General features: G+C 35.3%; 1 protein-coding gene across 1 annotated transcript in view; it reads right to left on the reverse strand.

Annotated features, from left to right (window-relative positions):
• LOC100367134 (uncharacterized) overlaps positions 1 to 18902 on the reverse strand; it is a 42029-nt gene that overhangs the window by 11538 nt on the left and 11589 nt on the right. The window contains exons 4-12 of the mRNA XM_002737981.4: positions 18533 to 18674; positions 14645 to 14746; positions 12422 to 12493; positions 10442 to 10635; positions 6383 to 6482; positions 5620 to 5730; positions 5136 to 5237; positions 2463 to 2625; positions 412 to 591 (exon numbers count right to left, since the gene is read on the reverse strand). Coding sequence (XP_002738027.1) covers positions 412 to 591; positions 2463 to 2625; positions 5136 to 5237; positions 5620 to 5730; positions 6383 to 6482; positions 10442 to 10635; positions 12422 to 12493; positions 14645 to 14746; positions 18533 to 18674 — 1166 coding nt within the window. The remainder of the gene's footprint in view (positions 1 to 411; positions 592 to 2462; positions 2626 to 5135; positions 5238 to 5619; positions 5731 to 6382; positions 6483 to 10441; positions 10636 to 12421; positions 12494 to 14644; positions 14747 to 18532; positions 18675 to 18902) is intronic.

Consider the following 18902-nt stretch of genomic DNA (forward strand, 5'->3'; position numbering starts at 1 on the left):
ATTTAAATTTTGATCAAGACCTGTTATCTAATTAGAAATTATGTCCGCTTGGTCAAAAATTAACCGAAATAAAAAATATAAATATAAACAAGTGCATTTAAAATGATCATTTTAATGAGTTTACTGTATATGACAATACAAAGCTCACTGCTGACAGCTCAGACTGCATTACAACATTCATGGCAGATAAACAATAACAAATAAAGCAAAAGTACCTGAACCAACAGCATAGCCATAGCAAATCAGAATTCCATAGATTCTTGCTAATAATAAACTACAAACAGTCCCTGACTATAATATAAACCAGCTCATCCGCAAATAATGCTATCTATGAAGTGCGCCCTCATTGTTTTCTAATCTACCACTAGAGGGCGAGATACTAAGATGTAACCGTGTGTTTTAGAAGCTCACCTTTTCCCTGTGCTTTCACCATTGGGTCTAGAATCAATCCAGTTGTCAATATATCCATGAGGGCGCTGCAGTCTAAGCCAGCTTTCTCTGCAAGTGCCATGCTTTCAGCTAATGAGGCAGTCACTGAACCAAATAATAAATTCAATGCTATTTTCATTTGAGTTGCTGAGCCCACATTACCTAGAAAAATACAAGAACAAATAAAACCAACAATGAATGTATTTAAAATCAACGAAAATAGTTTTCCAATGACAACTCAATTTATTCCATGGTACTGTAGTAGAAGGCAACATACATAGTGTCTACTGCCCTCTATTGGTGAGTGTATAAGTAGGGTGTCTCCTTGTTTATCATATATTAATAATGTGTTATTGCTCTGGGCAACATATCTAATTCTAAAAGAGCAATCACAGGAATGATATTCACAGACAGAACCCCGATTTGTTTTATTCACAGTCCAGGACAAACAAAAGACCGTCTGACACCAGAATCTAACTACATTTGGAATATCTCCAGTGTTCAAAATAAATATCTCATTATAATTGTCTTAACAGCTAAGGATGTATGTCTGGATATAATATCATTTGTGTGTCAAATTACACAGCAGACTGTGAAATATAAATTGTATTTTTGATGACTGTGACAAATGTGTGGTAAGAAATACGGTTTAGGTTTTAGACTGAATGAGATATGGATTAAGTTTTAACTCGAATTAAATACAGATCAAGTTTTAGTTCAAGCAAAAACAATCTTCTAGTGTACTCATAACAAATATTGTGTTATTTTGCTCGAAAGTTCCCTCAGCAATAGTGAATGTATATAATGAAAACAAGAAAGCTAACAGAGATGGCAGATCCCTCTGGCATCTTATTACAAGCACTGGTTCAACGTATATTTCTGCAATACTTACGCATTATTAATAAGGTCACATGACCACCTATGGTTATTAAAGAAGTTGATCAGACCTAGTGTGCAATGTCTACAATAGTACTTCTGATATGTGACTCTGTACAAACATACATACAGACACTACTGTAAAAGTCCTAACCGCGGTTTATATTACAATGTATCAATTTAAAAATTGGGGTCAAAAGCTCAAGTTCAGGGTGTGGTTTATATTACGTACATATTGCAATCACTAAATGGGCGTGGTCATTTTTAACCACAACACATGCACAAAACAAACAATATATCGAATAATCTTTTGAATAGACTCTAATTTAGGCATCAGGGAAGAGTGAATAGCCTTAATTTGGTTCTAAAATAGGTGTCACGAAATGTTGAAAAATTACAGTCAAACAAAAAAACACATGATAAAAAAAAAAAATATTCATTATATTTAATGTAATATGCTCTTTCTTTTTTTAATGTTGTTGGTAATGAAAAGTGTATTCTAAAAGAAGTTTCAAATAAAAACAAACACGAATGCATTGCTTAGTAGCAAATGATCAAGGTATGGTAGCACAATCCAGTCATGCTGCGTTTCACAAGTGAATAACTTACTTGATTTCATGACTTCATGGTGAACGCAACACAGAAGAGATTTACCAATGTTATAGTGCAATCGTTTGGCTTTTTCGATGGGAAATTAGTTGTTTTCGAAAGACAAACTGAGCATTGAAGAAGAATTTAACACTTTTACGGTGATAACAGCTCATTGTTGAATCAACGAAACACGAACATATTTAAGAGGTGTGATGACAAAGAGGTTGCCGCCAGAACAAATGCACTTTCACTGCCTGCATAAGGAACAATGCCGTTTTGTACCAGGTGGTTAAAACAATGAAGTCAGTTACTGTCTTGTTGAATTGGGGGTGCAGTTATTAATAGATGCTTTCCATATTTCAATTTCTGTCAAGAACTCTTTAACCCTGAAGCCAGAATTGGGGGTGTGGTTATATTCTGTATGCGATTTATATTAGGACTTTTATGATAGTAACCACTATATCTGCCACCTGCATAATGGAATAATGAAAGATTCCCTGGAGTTGACATTGCAAGACATTGTACGTTCTACATACTACATATAAGAGATCTAACAGAAGTCTCACCGAGATGAAGAAATTTCTTGGACATGGCAGAAAAACTTGATTCACAATCTTGGAATAACGTTTTATCGCCCGCTGAGAGTATAATAAGAGTTCCATCAATGGATTGTTTCTTACTTCCTAAAACTGGTGCTTCTAAAAATCTACCGCCTCTAGCGGTAACAGCCTGTAAAAAAAGACATAGTAAATGTGTCTCTGTCAGTTTTTCATATTTTACTAATATTTACATAAACATTCAAAGGCAACCTGGATGACAACAATAGAGATTGTACCATGGGAAACTGTTCTTGATGTTTAGTGATTGTTTCCCTTTTATTTTACAGCCGTTCTGAGAATTATTTGGACAGTCAGTTAGCAATATATCTTGGAACTTTGCAAAACACTTGGGTCTTTTCCAATCTAGACTTGATGGCGCCGTTGTATTGGCACGCCCACAATTGGAGTCATTCCATTATTTTGCAAGATGCGGGTAAAACGCTGATTTCAAAACGATACGCCTTGGTTACCATATATTAACAGGTTATATGTTGTATATGCATTCAAAGTGTTATTTTAAATTGTTATAACCATCCGAGTCCACCTGACATAGCGCAATTTACAAAACAACTCCCGAATGTTGAGTAACCCCAGGTATTAATGAACTCGTCGTTGGCGGGAAGGCTAAAAATAAACTTGTGATTTTCAAAATTACTGAAAATAATTACAATATAATTATAAAAAAATAAAGAATGGTTGCTGTAAACGCACACTAGATAATCAGTGTTCTCCCCAGGCCAAAACAGCGTCCTGGGACGCGACGTGATCGGATTTGCTCGCGACGCTATGTGTTTCCTCCGCGATGCTATTATTTATCCCGTGATCTGATTTCTTCAGTCTCTCACAGACTGTAAAGTTTCCTGGCCATGTAGTTAAATCTACAAATGCATTGTATTAATGCCAATTTCCCGGGATAATCCCCTGTTGTTTCTCATTGGTTGGATATCGTTTAAAAAAAAACAAAAAAACAGTTCTATAAAGACAAAGCCATAAGCCCCGGTGTCAAACGCTTTTTGCCAAACGTATATTCATATGCAAATGATATAGTCACACTTGGGGTTAAAAGCCACATGTTTCCGGTGTGTACGAAACGTATTTTCATTATTATTTTTAGAAATGTAGTCTTACTATTATTCTAAGTTTTGATTTTTATTAGTATTTTTGATATTGTATTTGTTTTTTGAGATCAAATTGTGAAAAAATATATATTTATGATGTAAACAATTTTGACCTTCCCACTCGGATCGCATATCGTGCTCAGATCCGGATGAATTAAGTGAAGCAAATGGAAAATAATATATTTATCAAGAAATCAGGAATTCTAACCAAGAAACGTGTGGAAATTGGAGTGACACTTGTGTTATTTCTATGAGGAAAAGCCTCAATTTTACGAGGTACATGTATAACAATGACGACAATTCATAATTCAGACCTCCGTTGTCTCGACTTGTTCACAATTGTGTTGAATAGACAACATCGATGATTAAAAAAAATACATAAAGATGGATAATTTCAGCTAGAAATACTATTATTCCTCGAACATAGTAGTGTAAGTATCGTAACTCGTAACAGTTGTTGTACTTAACTGGAAAACAACAGAAATAGAAGATAAGCACTGAGAATCATCAATCCAATGTTTAATTTACCAGGACCGAAGAGGGTTTTATCATAGACCTTAGAAAACATGGTTTTATAAAGTTGCTGATTGCTGGGCCAAGCAAAGAAACAGGAAACACTGCGGGACATTTGCAATACTAAACATGCAGTGCACTTTTATTGTATACAATAATTGTATACAGATTGTACAAAAAATAAATAGAAAAAAAACAGGAAAAAAACTGGTCTTGTTTTATTTCCCCATATGACAAACAATATGTTAATTTATGCTAATTGTATGTTAATTATTATGCAAATTAGCCTCGGCTCTATGGAAAATTTCTGGGGAAAACACTGTAATACTTGCAATTCACCAAGCCGACAACCCCTATGAAATAGTAATCCCAAACCACGCGCCTGTCACTCAAGTGGCGGCGACAAGTCTAGATTGGGCAAAGACCAAAGTGTTTTGGAAAGTTGCAAGTCATTTTGCTAACTGACTGTCTAAATAATTCTCAGAACAGCTGTAATCCCGGAATTAAACTGAGAATTAATCCGATAAACATCTGCACACTATAAACTAACCCTAGTATTGTGAAATCTCAACAAAATTGCATACTGTATTTAGTGGTACATGTAATTATGGAATTGACAAAAGTTGTCTATGGTCAAAATAAGTCAAGTTGTATTATAAATCACGACTATCGGAAAAGGGTTTTTTTATGCCATAACTTTAAATTATCACATGATAATTGAAACTCCAAGGGCAAGTAAATTGATTTCAACAAAAGGGCCTCAAATTTAACTAAATTTGTTTAATTCAGATGGTGGTGGTGGTGGTGGATGAATCGGTGAATAGCCTTATACATACCCTTTATCTTATCCAATATGGACCAGTGGGGGATTCATTATTGCTTAAATACCTCAGTTTAGAGATCATGGAATTTAGTTTTTTAGTTTTTAGTAAAATTATATTTAAAAATAGTGAACCATTGTAAGTATCCCAGACCACTACATAACGGTGAAAGGAATGTTAAAACTTACCTCATTCACATCCTTACTTGTTTCTGCATCTACCGTAGACATACTAACAAATCCTTTACCAGACTTAATACCTTCTAAGACACCACCTAAGTTAAATACAACCTGTAACCAAACCATCAACATGCTGTCATAAATCAATAATACACAAACCAAGTATATCTCAAACAAAAAAAACAAGCTATTACAAAATCCTTACTGTCTCTGCACAGAGCAGTCAGTTATCAATAACAATACTTACAGCATCAAATTAATGTTTCCCCTTTTTCATGTCTCAGTTTTGAAAGAGGACCACATGTTATAATATGGAGCTTGAGTAGTTAAAATAAACGTAAAATAAACAGGATATTTCACAATGCAGGTACATTTCCTTCCTTATAATTGGTTGATAAAACAACAGAGCAAAACACCAAGGGATGGTTGAGAAATAAGGCAGGTGAGGAAACAGTGTAACAGTGCCAACAGATCAGACTTGTAAATTACTTACATCACGGAGGGCTTCTGGGTCAGCTACAGAACAAAATGTAATGTCTGATGTTTGTACAACTTCTGCAGCACTCGCTGCTTTACTTGCTCCAAGTGTAACTATGTCATTACACTGCCAAAGAATTAAAATAATTATTAGTAACAATATAATACAAAATTTTTTAGCACAAAAATAGCCGCCATTCGGCCATCTTGAATCAGATCCTAAAACAAAATGATGTGCATCAAGGTCCTATAATGTCTAATGTATATACCAAGTTTGAACAAAATCCATCTGTAAACAGCCGAGAAATGCTTGATTATGATTATTTTTAGCACAAAAATGGCCGCCATTCGGCCATCTTGAATCAGATTGTGAAACAAATTGACGTGCATATGTATAATATCATGTATGATGTATGTGTGAAGTTTGATTGTGATTGGTCCAGGCATTTCTAAGATACAGGTCCGGACGCACGCACGCACGCACGCACGGACACATGGAGGTCAAAACATAAGTCCCTGTTTTCGGACTGCGTCAAAATGGGGACTAACAACAATGTTTACATAGCACCCAATTTTAACATTTTTACATTGGCAGAGAAGTTTTACCACACTTGGTAACAGAAATGAGAGCGTTTCATTTTGTCAACAAAGCTTGTAATCATGATTAGGATCTTTTCAATCATAGTTGCGCATGACGATGTACACTGTAGGACAACTGAGTATTCACATGTGCGGTTATAGCAACACTGATCAAATATATAAAAATTAATGATATTTACTTTATCATCTGTTCTGTTCCATACTGTTAATGTGTGACCTGAGTTGATGAGGGATGTTGCCATACCATGTCCCATGGTACCTAAACCTATAAAACCCACCCTGAAATCAAAGAGAAGAAAGTCAATTATCATAGTTCAGTTTCATATATGATTCATGCAGATACTACATGGTTACTGTCATATAGTATGATCACCTTCATCAAGTCCTCCTTTAAAGCTCCATTAGAGAAGATATTTACTGTAACCTTTGGTATTTTGCCATTTATTTAAGATTCATGTAATTCTTTAGTGCACTGAGAACTGGAAATAGAGATAGGATTCACAGCTCATGTCCCTACCCGACTGGACGCTATCCTCTAAACTTTGAATGAAGGATTGCTGTGAACTTGCGAGGGAAGCTGATAGGGCCACTGCCCAGGGGGAAATGAACCTGCAATATCCCTGATGCTTGGTGAATGAGCTATCCACTCCACCACACAATTATTTTACTCTTGAGTTACTTACATGTAAGGTGTCAATTTTGTTGCCTATTTTCTGAAACTAACCATATATCAGATCAATTATCTTGGTCAAAGCAGTTGATAGAGAAAGCAAACATTTATAAGAGTCTCAATATTATTCCTTAGTGCATCTACAATTACATTTAATGGCAACAGAAAGAAGAAGGGAAGCCAATTTTATGGACAGAAGTAATACAACAATGTCAGGAATATTGTCTTTGTGAACACAAAAAGTTACACCTTGAAAACTGTTCTAAAGCTTCATTTAAGAAATATACAACGTGAATTTCATTTTACCAAATTATAGATCATGTAACTAATGACCGAATTTTATCATGATTACTGTATCAATCTATGATTTACTGTTGTGTCATTGAGGCATAACTATCGTTAAAATCCTATTATAAACCGAATAGCTAATAGTAACAGTACCCCCGATTTCAGCTTCGGTGTAAAAGAATTCTCAACAAAAATTGAAAACATGAAAAGTACCCATTACTAACCGCACCCCCAATTCAACAAGACCGTGACTGACTTTGTTTCAACCAGCTGGTACATTGTTCCTAATCCTATTCATTTGTTTCGACAACGTGCCTTAAAATATTCACACCTCTTTATTGTTCAGTAGTGTTAGGATGTCAAACACGCAGTGAAACTGCTTTTGTTCTTGCGACAACTTTTGTCAATACTCCTCAGGAATACGTCCGTGTGTCGCAAGTTTTCGACAATGAGCTGTTATCACCGAAAAACTGTTAAATTCTTTTTCAATGCTTAGTTTATCTTTCGAAAACAACTAATTTCTTGATTTAAAAAAAAAGTCATGTCGTTTTCCCATGGAAATCGAAGCCAACAGATCGCACTACATTATCGGTAAATCGCTTCCATGTTTCGTTCACCATGAAGTCGGTGACCTGTCATTAACATATTTAAATGAACTAAAGTAATTTGAACACGTGGACACCATCCAGCATTTTGATTGGTTAATTAGCAACATGACCTATCTGGTCAAGTAACGTCTCGTGTGCATTCAAACTTCATGGCAGATGTTGTATCGCATCGATCGTTTACATGTGACCGAAAAATGAATTTTACTTGCATTTGATAACAATTCAACAAATATATTTTTCGTCCGTTATTATAATCATTACTCAGTAATAATCAACAATTTCAACACTTCGAAAACAAGTAAGTTATTCACTTGTGAGTCGAAGCATGGCCGGATTGCGTCACCGTACCCAGGGTACCGTACTTTTTTAGTGCCGTACCATGATCATATTCTACTAAGCAATGCATTAATGTTTGGTGAGAGATCACATTTACGTGAACAAGAACATGCACTAAGGAGGAAAAACAAGTCAAAGTCGAAACGGGATGCATCATGGACATGACACAACACACGCTGCGACAACTGGGTGATCAGTGACATCATTTTGGGACGCAATTGAACTTCAAGTACTTTGCGAAACTTGCTGCGCGGCGATGCTGGCATCAAGTGTGTGTTGACCGAAGTTCGACCCCAAGTCACGCACTGAACCGGCGAGTTACCTTAGCAACCTTTTTCTTTTGTGGTCCGCGCGCGCTAGTAAAATTGTTATTATATCCCACGGTACTGTAATTATGCAAATTGTATGCAACTCTGTACTGGCTTTCAATATATCAACATCGTTTATTTAGTGCACTGCTTTTCTAATTACGCAAATTTGTTTACAATATTGTACCAGCTCTGAATATTTCAACTTTGTAATGTATTGCTTTCATGATAATTACGCAAACTCAAGTTAATTTTTACTATTGTTAGGATGCTGACCCGGGGTATTGGGTCTGTGAATATTTCAATATTACCAACTTGACTTGCATTGCAATCGTAATAATTATGCAAACATAAACATGGGCGCATTTAAATCATTAAAAATTATACTAGTCGGGTATCTACGGAAAGTCGAGAAAATATTTTAAATACTTGTGATTCATTGATGTTCCAATGGTGATTTTTTTATTCAAAATGAGGTGAACATGTAATATAAACCATACCATGTGTCAAGTAAAATTTTACTATAATATAATAAACTCTGGACAGCGCACTTTGATTGCAATATTCACATACATTTCAACTGAACTCTAATAACCACGCGTTTGAATTATGTGCGGCATTGGGCAATGACCTTAAAAGTTCACGCACTGATATTTAAATTCGGGCCATCCAGCTTGACGTCAATCAATATAGTTACTTGTCATGTGTTCAAAAAATCTGTCAACTCTCACAAATACCATGAACACGAAGAGTTAACTGGGGTTAACTGAAAGGGAACGTCTTTTTTGGACAAAAACACAAGGTACAAGGTTAGATTTATAGAACGTACATGACTGCTTAACTCTGTGTTTTAATAATCAGAGGAGACATTTTAGTTCGCCCATTTCTTGTTTACCGAATTTTTGTCTGGAATGCGATACAGACAAAAATTAAACATTACTGATAACAACCAAGAGGCTCAAATCAGGAAAGCTTGGATATTTGAAACTTCGTAAATAACATTCTTTTCAAGCGTACCGGTAGACTTTATTCCAGTGTAATAAACGTAAGTGAAATGTATTTTAACGAGTCATAATACGCAACAACAATTCGTATACAGCATTGGTTTTATTGGAGTTTTATGCTTTGCGACTTCACAGTGAATTATTTTAACGGCATATTTGAAATAGCGCCGCGCTCGATACAAGATGTCGGACAGGAAAATTGGGGTCTGTAAAAATGTTTGTTGGTTCAGTCAGGCAATGTGTGGACCAAAACATCGCCCACTATTTGAAACATCGCCCATGGGCGGGGTTTAGGATGGGCGGGGTATCAGCCGAATTCGATGAATTGCAGTTACGCTTATATTCAAAAGATTGTATGATGTATTGTTTGTTTTGTGCAAGTGATGTGGGGAAAAAATGACTACGCCCATTTAGTGATTTCAATATGTATGTAATAGAAACCACACCCCGAACTTGAGCTGTTGATCCCAATTTTATATTTGATACATTGTAATATAAACCGCGGTTTATAATAGGATTTTAACGGTAATCAACATTGTTAGCAATCAAATGGGGAGCTGAATGAACGTTTAGACAGGTCAAAAGTCACCGAAATATGAACATATATACAGCAATTTCAAACCATTCAATACAGCAGTAGGATTGGTATTGGAGTTCAACTGTCATCATTCATATTGTTTCTGACACCAAAACAGCAATATTGGTAATATTTACAAACTGGGTTGGTATGCACATGTCAAGATTGTTGCACGACTGTAACAAGTTTAGCCTGTCAGGCGATTGTCGTGTTCATTCTAGTGATTAGAAAGTCTTCTTTTCCCAGTATTAGTTTGACATCTTCTGTTGAAATTGGTTTGATCGAACCTGTTTCATTCGCATAACATGCTTGAGACGTTTATAGCAAACCAGCCAGAAACTGGTATTTTGGTGATCAAAACAATATGGCTATGACAGTAAGGATATGATACAGTGAATTCTTAAAATCGCTGTAACATTTCTGTTAATGATATTCTGAAAAACTCACCTTGCTATTGTGGGACTTATCCTGTCTTTCACAACTTTAGGTTCGGACACTATTTCTTTGCTGCTCGGCACGGCTGCCGCAGGTGAAGATGATAGAGGTGTGACATGATTCACTTGTGTCCTGGATCGTTTTGTTGCTAACCCTGTACTCCCACTACTTTCACTACTTCTTCGTGATGAAATGGCTTCTGAAGTCTGTAATTATAAGGGTGAATCTTCATTTCAAGGGTACATAATCTAAAAATGTCATTTATTGTATAACAATATCTTTAAAATATGACTTATTTTGATCATAAAAACACAAAGTCCAAGTCATTTGCATTCTCTATTAATATTACAGAATTTTGGATTGCATCAGGCAGACAGCAGGGACATTCTAGGGATGGCTTTTATGGTGATTGTAAATTTCAAGTCAAGTGATGTAACCCTCTAGTTTCTGTAGGACCATTGCAACATATCTGCATATGTATAGTGATTGCAGCAAGTCAGAGAAGTAACAGACTTGCTCACTTAATTATGGGCAACATTGGTCTTGCAGATGACCTAGCAGAATTGCTGATGCCGACAAGTGGGCACACCCATTCTACAACGAATCAATAAGTGAACCAACTGCAATCAGTCTTGAAAACTATAATACAACACAAAATTTTTATCTAGCATGTTATTTTAGCTAATTTAGCTATTCTTTAATTTTGCTAAATTCAAGATGTAGCTAACTTAAAATAAAGTATATTATTACATATGTACTGCAGTTTATTTTGATTCATCCCTGAAATCAAAATCGGTATATCCACACCTCATATGCGAACAAACAGTGACACTCGTTCTTCGAGCGCGTTCTACACTGACACGCGCTGCTGGGGCGTAACACTATATTAGAACATATGAGCAATGGGATTCTCCGACCTAAATTCCATCCCGGTTTGTTGCACGTTCTTTCTTTAATATGAAATAATCAAATATGGAACATATGTAATAATAACAGAACCCCACACCCTGCTCGTGGCTTTCGTTGCGTATGGAAGTTATTTTCACTCAAGATGCGGTGTATTCTGCTGTACTTTCACTCGCTTCGCCCGTGAAAGTACGGCCACAGGATACACCGCATCACTTGTGAAAATAACTTCCGTATGCAACGAAAGCCACAGGCAGGGTGTGGGGTTCTGTCATATTCTCACAATGATATTGTTGGCACATCGATAAATTAAGATTGTTAATTCATGCATGGAGTCAAATTCGCTAAAATGGCATGTAGCTATTTAAACATATTTCTTTAGAGATTAATTGATGACAGAATAGAAGCCCAGCACTGTATCTCTGAACAAAATGAGTTTCTGTATATTAGTATATAATTCTAAAGCAAAGATGTTGACAAATTAGTGGGAGAGTTTGCTACCCGAATACAACTGTGAATTGTTGAAATTTACAAAAAAAAATTTATATTATAGTTTATATATTTTTACTTTTAAATCAGCCCCAGGGAAGATTTGACTTGATTTGATCCTGAGGAGACTATACTTGACAATTGAAGTCCTAAAAAGACTGGATTGGTCACTATCAGTGCTGGAAACATTGAACTAGACACTAGCAATCACTGGAAGACTTGTGCACCCAAGTACACAAGGGTTCTTTCCATGTATGATTAGAGATGACATAAACAATTAATTATGCCATGACATATATAAATATCATTGAGGGTGATAGGGATAGATGGGGAGATCCCAGATGCAATACCAGTAATTTACACACACTATCTGAAGTTGTTGACAAACACTGCTTAATGGTTATCATATTTCTTCTATTAGTAGTAACTATGCTTCTAATAACAGAGGCGTATCTATGATCTATGACCAAGTACACAATAAGTGCATATTTCGGAGCAAATACAATATTCTGAACACCATTTAGACAACAAACCGATGAACTCCCACACACTTGCACACTTTATCAAATGTTTACATTTAACCATATGTTTACATACCCTTTTGGATGCATAACTTGTTTTATTTGAAATTGGATTCTGTGGAGGCAGTGTAGTTTTTGTCACTTCACCCTGCAATAAGCAATGTAATAACAATTATTAAGTCAATGATGAAGTGTGTCTTGACTCTCAATCAGCCATCAATCGTGTGAAATCGTTATCAAACAAGCAGAATCTCGGCTGAGACAGCTCTGCTGTTAGCAATGCACGTTTCAATTAAAGATATCATTAGAAAATGAATAAATCTGAGAGAGGTCTACTGGAGGTACCCATACGTATAGTATTAAAGCAATCAGACATGCGGTTTTCAACAAGAAGTCGAAAATATCACTTTTTACAAAAAATTACAAAAATATTCATCAAAATTAGAAAATTGAAGATATCATCAAGAAATGAACAATCTAAGAGAGGTCTGCCCAAGGTACATATACTACAAGTATTAAGGCAATAAGAATTGTAGTTTTCAAAAAGAAGTCGAAAAAGTAAAAAGTTGACATAAACTACAGACAATCATTCATGTGATAAGCTCTGCTGGACAAAGTCGACAGCGGAGCTAAAAAACGACAGAATTGATAGTCATATTATGCTAATTCATGCACACTAGTCAATGATATCATTCACAATTCCTTGGGTATTCTCCCACACATAACTTTGTGAAGTTGAAACACACAAACTTTACATGTATTTTTACTGGTTTGTGTTAATTCATCTGAAATTGAATACATAGACCAATAAATAGTTTTAGTTATGTGTTGAAGCATAGTAAGATCATTTGTTAGGCTTTGGACTTCAGCTGAAAACATGCTTTGGCACAGCTTAACCCAGACTAGTCATCACATGGACACCTGCTAGTCACAGGAAGAGAGGCAGAAGATGGATATGAAGATGAAGTCAAGAAGCAGGGATGGACATGGGGGTTACCTAGAGTGAATTGCTATCATAATGACATACTGGCGACACGCACAAGATTATGTAAGGTAAATAAGATTGCAATACAAAGCTGATGAAATTGGCGATAACACTATGGCTATCAATATGCGCACCATTTTAGTTGATATAAGTAACAATTCAATGCTGTAAACCTCTTAACTGCCAGTAATGTTTGCGATTAGATAATTTTATGGCATTGGTGAAGACAAAATATCAAGAAAGTCTCTGATACTCTGAGTCATTAGAACCGCAGAGAAATTATCACTGTTAAACAATTTTACAATTTTGAAAGACTCACAACATTTTTTTTCTCACAAAATTAAAGAGATTTACAGTATTCCAGTATATCCTCAACCGATGGCACTGAGGGATGTCTATAAATGGATACCATATAGTTTGTCTTATTTCATCCATGTGTATGAATAAAATAATTAAGTTTCACTGATTTTTACATACATTTCATCAATATTCAAAGGCAACCTAGATGCCTACAATACAAAATCAATGGTCGGTTCATAACTGAAACTGGCATATTAAAATATCATATATGGGTGTAAAACGGGATAATCTTGATGACTAGAAGTAGTACCGGGTAACATATTCTGCTTGTGAGATTGACATTGTCACAAGCTCGTAAGCAAACAGAGTGCACAAAACTCAATTCCTGCCATATATGTACTGTAAATGCATTAATTATCCGCTGGGTTATAAATTTCGCTATTTTCGCTGATAAGTATATATAATCAACTAAATTAAATCTACGTCAATATGTAAAATAACAATAAAACTTAAAAACACAGAGAATAAGCTTAAAACATGTCAGTGAAAATAAATGGTTTTACGGTATACAAACAGACAATCCATACTATTAATGTGATGTGTTAGTTCATTGTGCAAGACAATCACATGTCAACAAAATTTCAAATGATATAACGTGAATCATTTAAGTTAATGAAATCACTAAATTTTGTTGCAGTAAAAATTTCTCTACTGTCCTTACAACATAGAGTGACTTTCGTGAAATGTTGTCTTTAAGAATGTCATGAAATCCACAAATTGCTAAAATTTATGGCAGTGAAAATTAAATGGTTAACAGTACAAGAGTGACAAGTTGAGATTATCTTACACAAAACATGATAATAATGAGATGACTTCACATCAGTGAGAAATGCAACCTCAAACCTGATTGGGTGAACTTCTTTAGTAAGGTTCTGAATACCCAATCATGAATTAGCTTACATATGACACACCGATGGTGGCTTGATATGATGAATACCACAATGGTGTACTTACTTTAGGTTTACCGAGAAATCGGGAATAATCTTTTTTAGACCTCGCCTTGGGAAAGATGTCATCCTCTTGGCCTTCTGGTGGTGGTCTTTGTCGATCCAAAGCCTACGTCACGAAATGCAGAAATGGTTTCAAAGGGGAGAGCCAAAAAATAAAACTCAAAAGAATAGCTTCTTTTGTCAATAATTATTTACCAAAGTTTAAAAAAAGTGGAACGCAAAAATTGATAATGCCAATTAAAACGGTAGACGATAATGATGATTTTTCAAGTCTGTGTACAAAATGAATGCTGAAAGAAGGTTTCGATATTAAACGAATATTTTACAGATAATATTATATCTTGATTTGGGACAAAATCAAGTATATTTGAAAATTGAAATCATTTGCATTTCAGCTTAGAAATGGAGCAATGCATGAATGTAACTGAGTCCCTATGTCATCATAGCCTACAATGCTCCTTCAGTATCAACTATTTACGGAGGTAATGCAGCATGTTAATGGTATAATTTATTCATTTTTATATCTCAAATTAAACTTGGGTTCTCACAATCAGTTTGAAAAGTTGCACATATCCTACTTAATTGCTAATTTTAGGTAGTATTTAAAACTACTGATCGAATCTCATCCCAAACTATATCCAAAAATGAAAATATTTAATATAAATTATAATGATGACAACAGGACCAAGTATCTATCTGAAGTGAAATTAATGATGCCATGAATAATTAACAAAGTTAGTAATCAATATTGCTTACTGTATTACGCTAAGTTAATATTATACATGACAGTGATCTCAACTATCTAAGTTACAACATGCTGTAAATATGGCTACAAATTGTGTTTTGTGTCATCACTTGCTACAATGTACATGATTGCAGGCAATTCACAGTTTGCAAAGTGGTTAAACAGACACATGCCTGCACTTTCTGTTAATTAATCAAGTAGTGACTAGGATATTACGAGGCATAATCAGGTCAACCTGAATGTAGCATATGGTATACAATAACATGCAATGATGTAAAGTTGTGATAAATAATGAAACAAAGCCCATAATACAGATAATTCAACTATTCTAGTGCTGGCAATTTAGGTTTCTGTTTTCTCTTTATGAACATCACATTAATGATTTACTAGTAATTGGTCGTACCTACATGCACCTTTGATCTGATGACATATTTACACCTACACTTGATCTGTCTGATGACATATTTATACCTACACATACCCTTGATCTGTCTGCTTATATTTACACCTATATGTACCCTTGAACTGTCTGATGACATATTTATACCTACACTTGATCTGTCTGATGACATATTTCCACCAACATGTACCCTTGATCTGTCTGATGACATATTTGCACCTACATGTATATGTACCCTTGATCTGTCTGATGACATATTTACACCTATATGTACCCTTGATCTGTCTGATGACATATTTACACCTATATGTACTCTTGATCTGTCTGATGACATATTTATACCTACACTTGATCTGTCTGATGACATACATGTATTTCCACCAACATGTACCCTTGAACTGTCTGATGACATATTTATACCTACACTTGATCTGTCTGATGACATATTTCCACCAACATGTACCCTTGAACTGTCTGATGACATATTTATACCTACACTTGATCTGTCTGATGACATATTTACACCTATATGTACCCTTGATCTGTCTGATGACATATTTACACCTATATGTACTCTTGATCTGTCTGATGACATATTTATACCTACACTTGATCTGTCTGTTGACATATTTATACCTACATGTACCCTTGATCTGTCTGATGACATATTTCCACCAACATGTACCCTTGAACTGTCTGATGACATATTTATACCTACACTTGATCTGTCTGATGACATATTTCCAACATGTACCCTTGAACTGTCTGATGACATATTTATACTTACACTTGATCTGTCTGTTGACATATTTATACCTACATGTACCCTTGATCTGTCTGATGACATATTTACACCTATATGTACCCTTGATCTGTCTGATGACATATTTAAAGCTACATGTACCCTTGATCTGTCTGATGACATATTTAAAGCTACATGTACCCTTGATCTGTCTGATAACATATTTACACCTACATGTACCCTTGATCTGTCTGATGACATATTTACACCTACATGTACCCTTGATCTGTCTGATGACATATTTACACCTATATGTACCCTTGATCTGTCTGATGACATATTTAAAGCTACATGTACCCTTGATCTGTCTGATGACATATTTACACCTATATGTACCCTTGATCTGTCTGATGACATATTTACACCTACATGTACCCTTGATCTGTCTGATGACATATTTACACCTATATGTACCCTTGATCTGTCTGATGACATATTTAAAGCTACATGTACCCTTGATCTGTCTGAGGACATATTTACACCTACATGTACCCTTGATCTGTCTGATGACATATTTACACCTACTTGCACCTTTGATCTGTCTGCTGATATTTACACCTACACACTTGATCTGTCTGATGACATATTTACACCTACACACTTGATCTGTCTGATGACATATTTAAAACTACATGTACCCTTGATCTGTCTGATGACATATTTACACCTACACACTTGATCTGTCTGATGACATATTTACACCTACACACTTGATCTGTCTGATGACATATTTAAAACTACATGTACCCTTGATCTGTCTGCTGATATTTACACCTACACACTTGATCTGTCTGATGACATATTTACACCTACACACTTGATCTGTCTGATGACATATTTAAAACTACATGTACCCTTGATCTGTCTGATGACATATTTACACCTACACACTTGATCTGTCTGATGACATATTTACACCTACACACTTGATCTGTCTGATGACATATTTACACCTACACACTTGATCTGTCTGATGACATATTTACACCTATATGTACCCTTGATCTGTCTGATGACATATTTAAAGCTACATGTACCCTTGATCTGTCTGATGACATATTTACACCTATATGTACCCTTGATCTGTCTGATGACATATTTACACCTACATGTACCCTTGATCTGTCTGATGACATATTTACACCTATATGTACCCTTGATCTGTCTGATGACATATTTAAAGCTACATGTACCCTTGATCTGTCTGAGGACATATTTACACCTACATGTACCCTTGATCTGTCTGATGACATATTTACACCTACTTGCACCTTTGATCTGTCTGCTGATATTTACACCTACACACTTGATCTGTCTGATGACATATTTACACCTACACACTTGATCTGTCTGATGACATATTTAAAACTACATGTACCCTTGATCTGTCTGATGACATATTTACACCTACACACTTGATCTGTCTGATGACATATTTACACCTACACACTTGATCTGTCTGATGACATATTTAAAACTACATGTACCCTTGATCTGTCTGCTGATATTTACACCTACACACTTGATCTGTCTGATGACATATTTACACCTACACACTTGATCTGTCTGATGACATATTTAAAACTACATGTACCCTTGATCTGTCTGCTGATATTTACACCTACACACTTGATCTGTCTGATGACATATTTACACCTACCCTTGATCTGTCTGATGACATATTTATACCTACATGTACCCTTGGTCTGTCTTAACATATTACTAATGACATATTTACACCTACACTTTAACTGTCTGATGACATATCATGACATATTACATCTACCCCTGATTTGCCTGACATATCAGATATTTAGAGCTACGGGTATATAATCATATCATATGTTCCACCTATTCGTGATCTGTCTGATGACATAATTACATTTACTGACAGACATGTACTCTTCATCTGACAGTCGTATCATTAATGACACATTACACCTACCCTTGATCTGTCTGATGACATATTACTAATGACATCTTCTATGGCTTCTATGGCACGCTGAAACCGAATACCTTTGGCAGCTTTAGATAACTTCTCTTTATATTCCACATAAGGCTTTAAATTGTCGTCTTTCACCCACGCACTAAACAAGAGAATAATAAAATTACGCGATTAAAATGAAGCAGCACAAACATGAAATAGAAAGTATTATATTTTGTATTTGAGAGTGAACTGATTAGTTGAATCATCAAATGTCCAATCATATTTACTTTATACATATGTACCAATATGCATGAAAGTCGGGAGTCTGTGACTAGTACTAAAATCAATGATCACATCAACTTCAGAATTGATACCGGCATACCGTAGT

The sequence above is a fragment of the Saccoglossus kowalevskii genome, chromosome 4 (assembly GCF_978046115.1).
Source record: "Saccoglossus kowalevskii chromosome 4, keSacKowa6.1, whole genome shotgun sequence".
Taxonomy (NCBI): domain Eukaryota; kingdom Metazoa; phylum Hemichordata; class Enteropneusta; family Harrimaniidae; genus Saccoglossus; species Saccoglossus kowalevskii.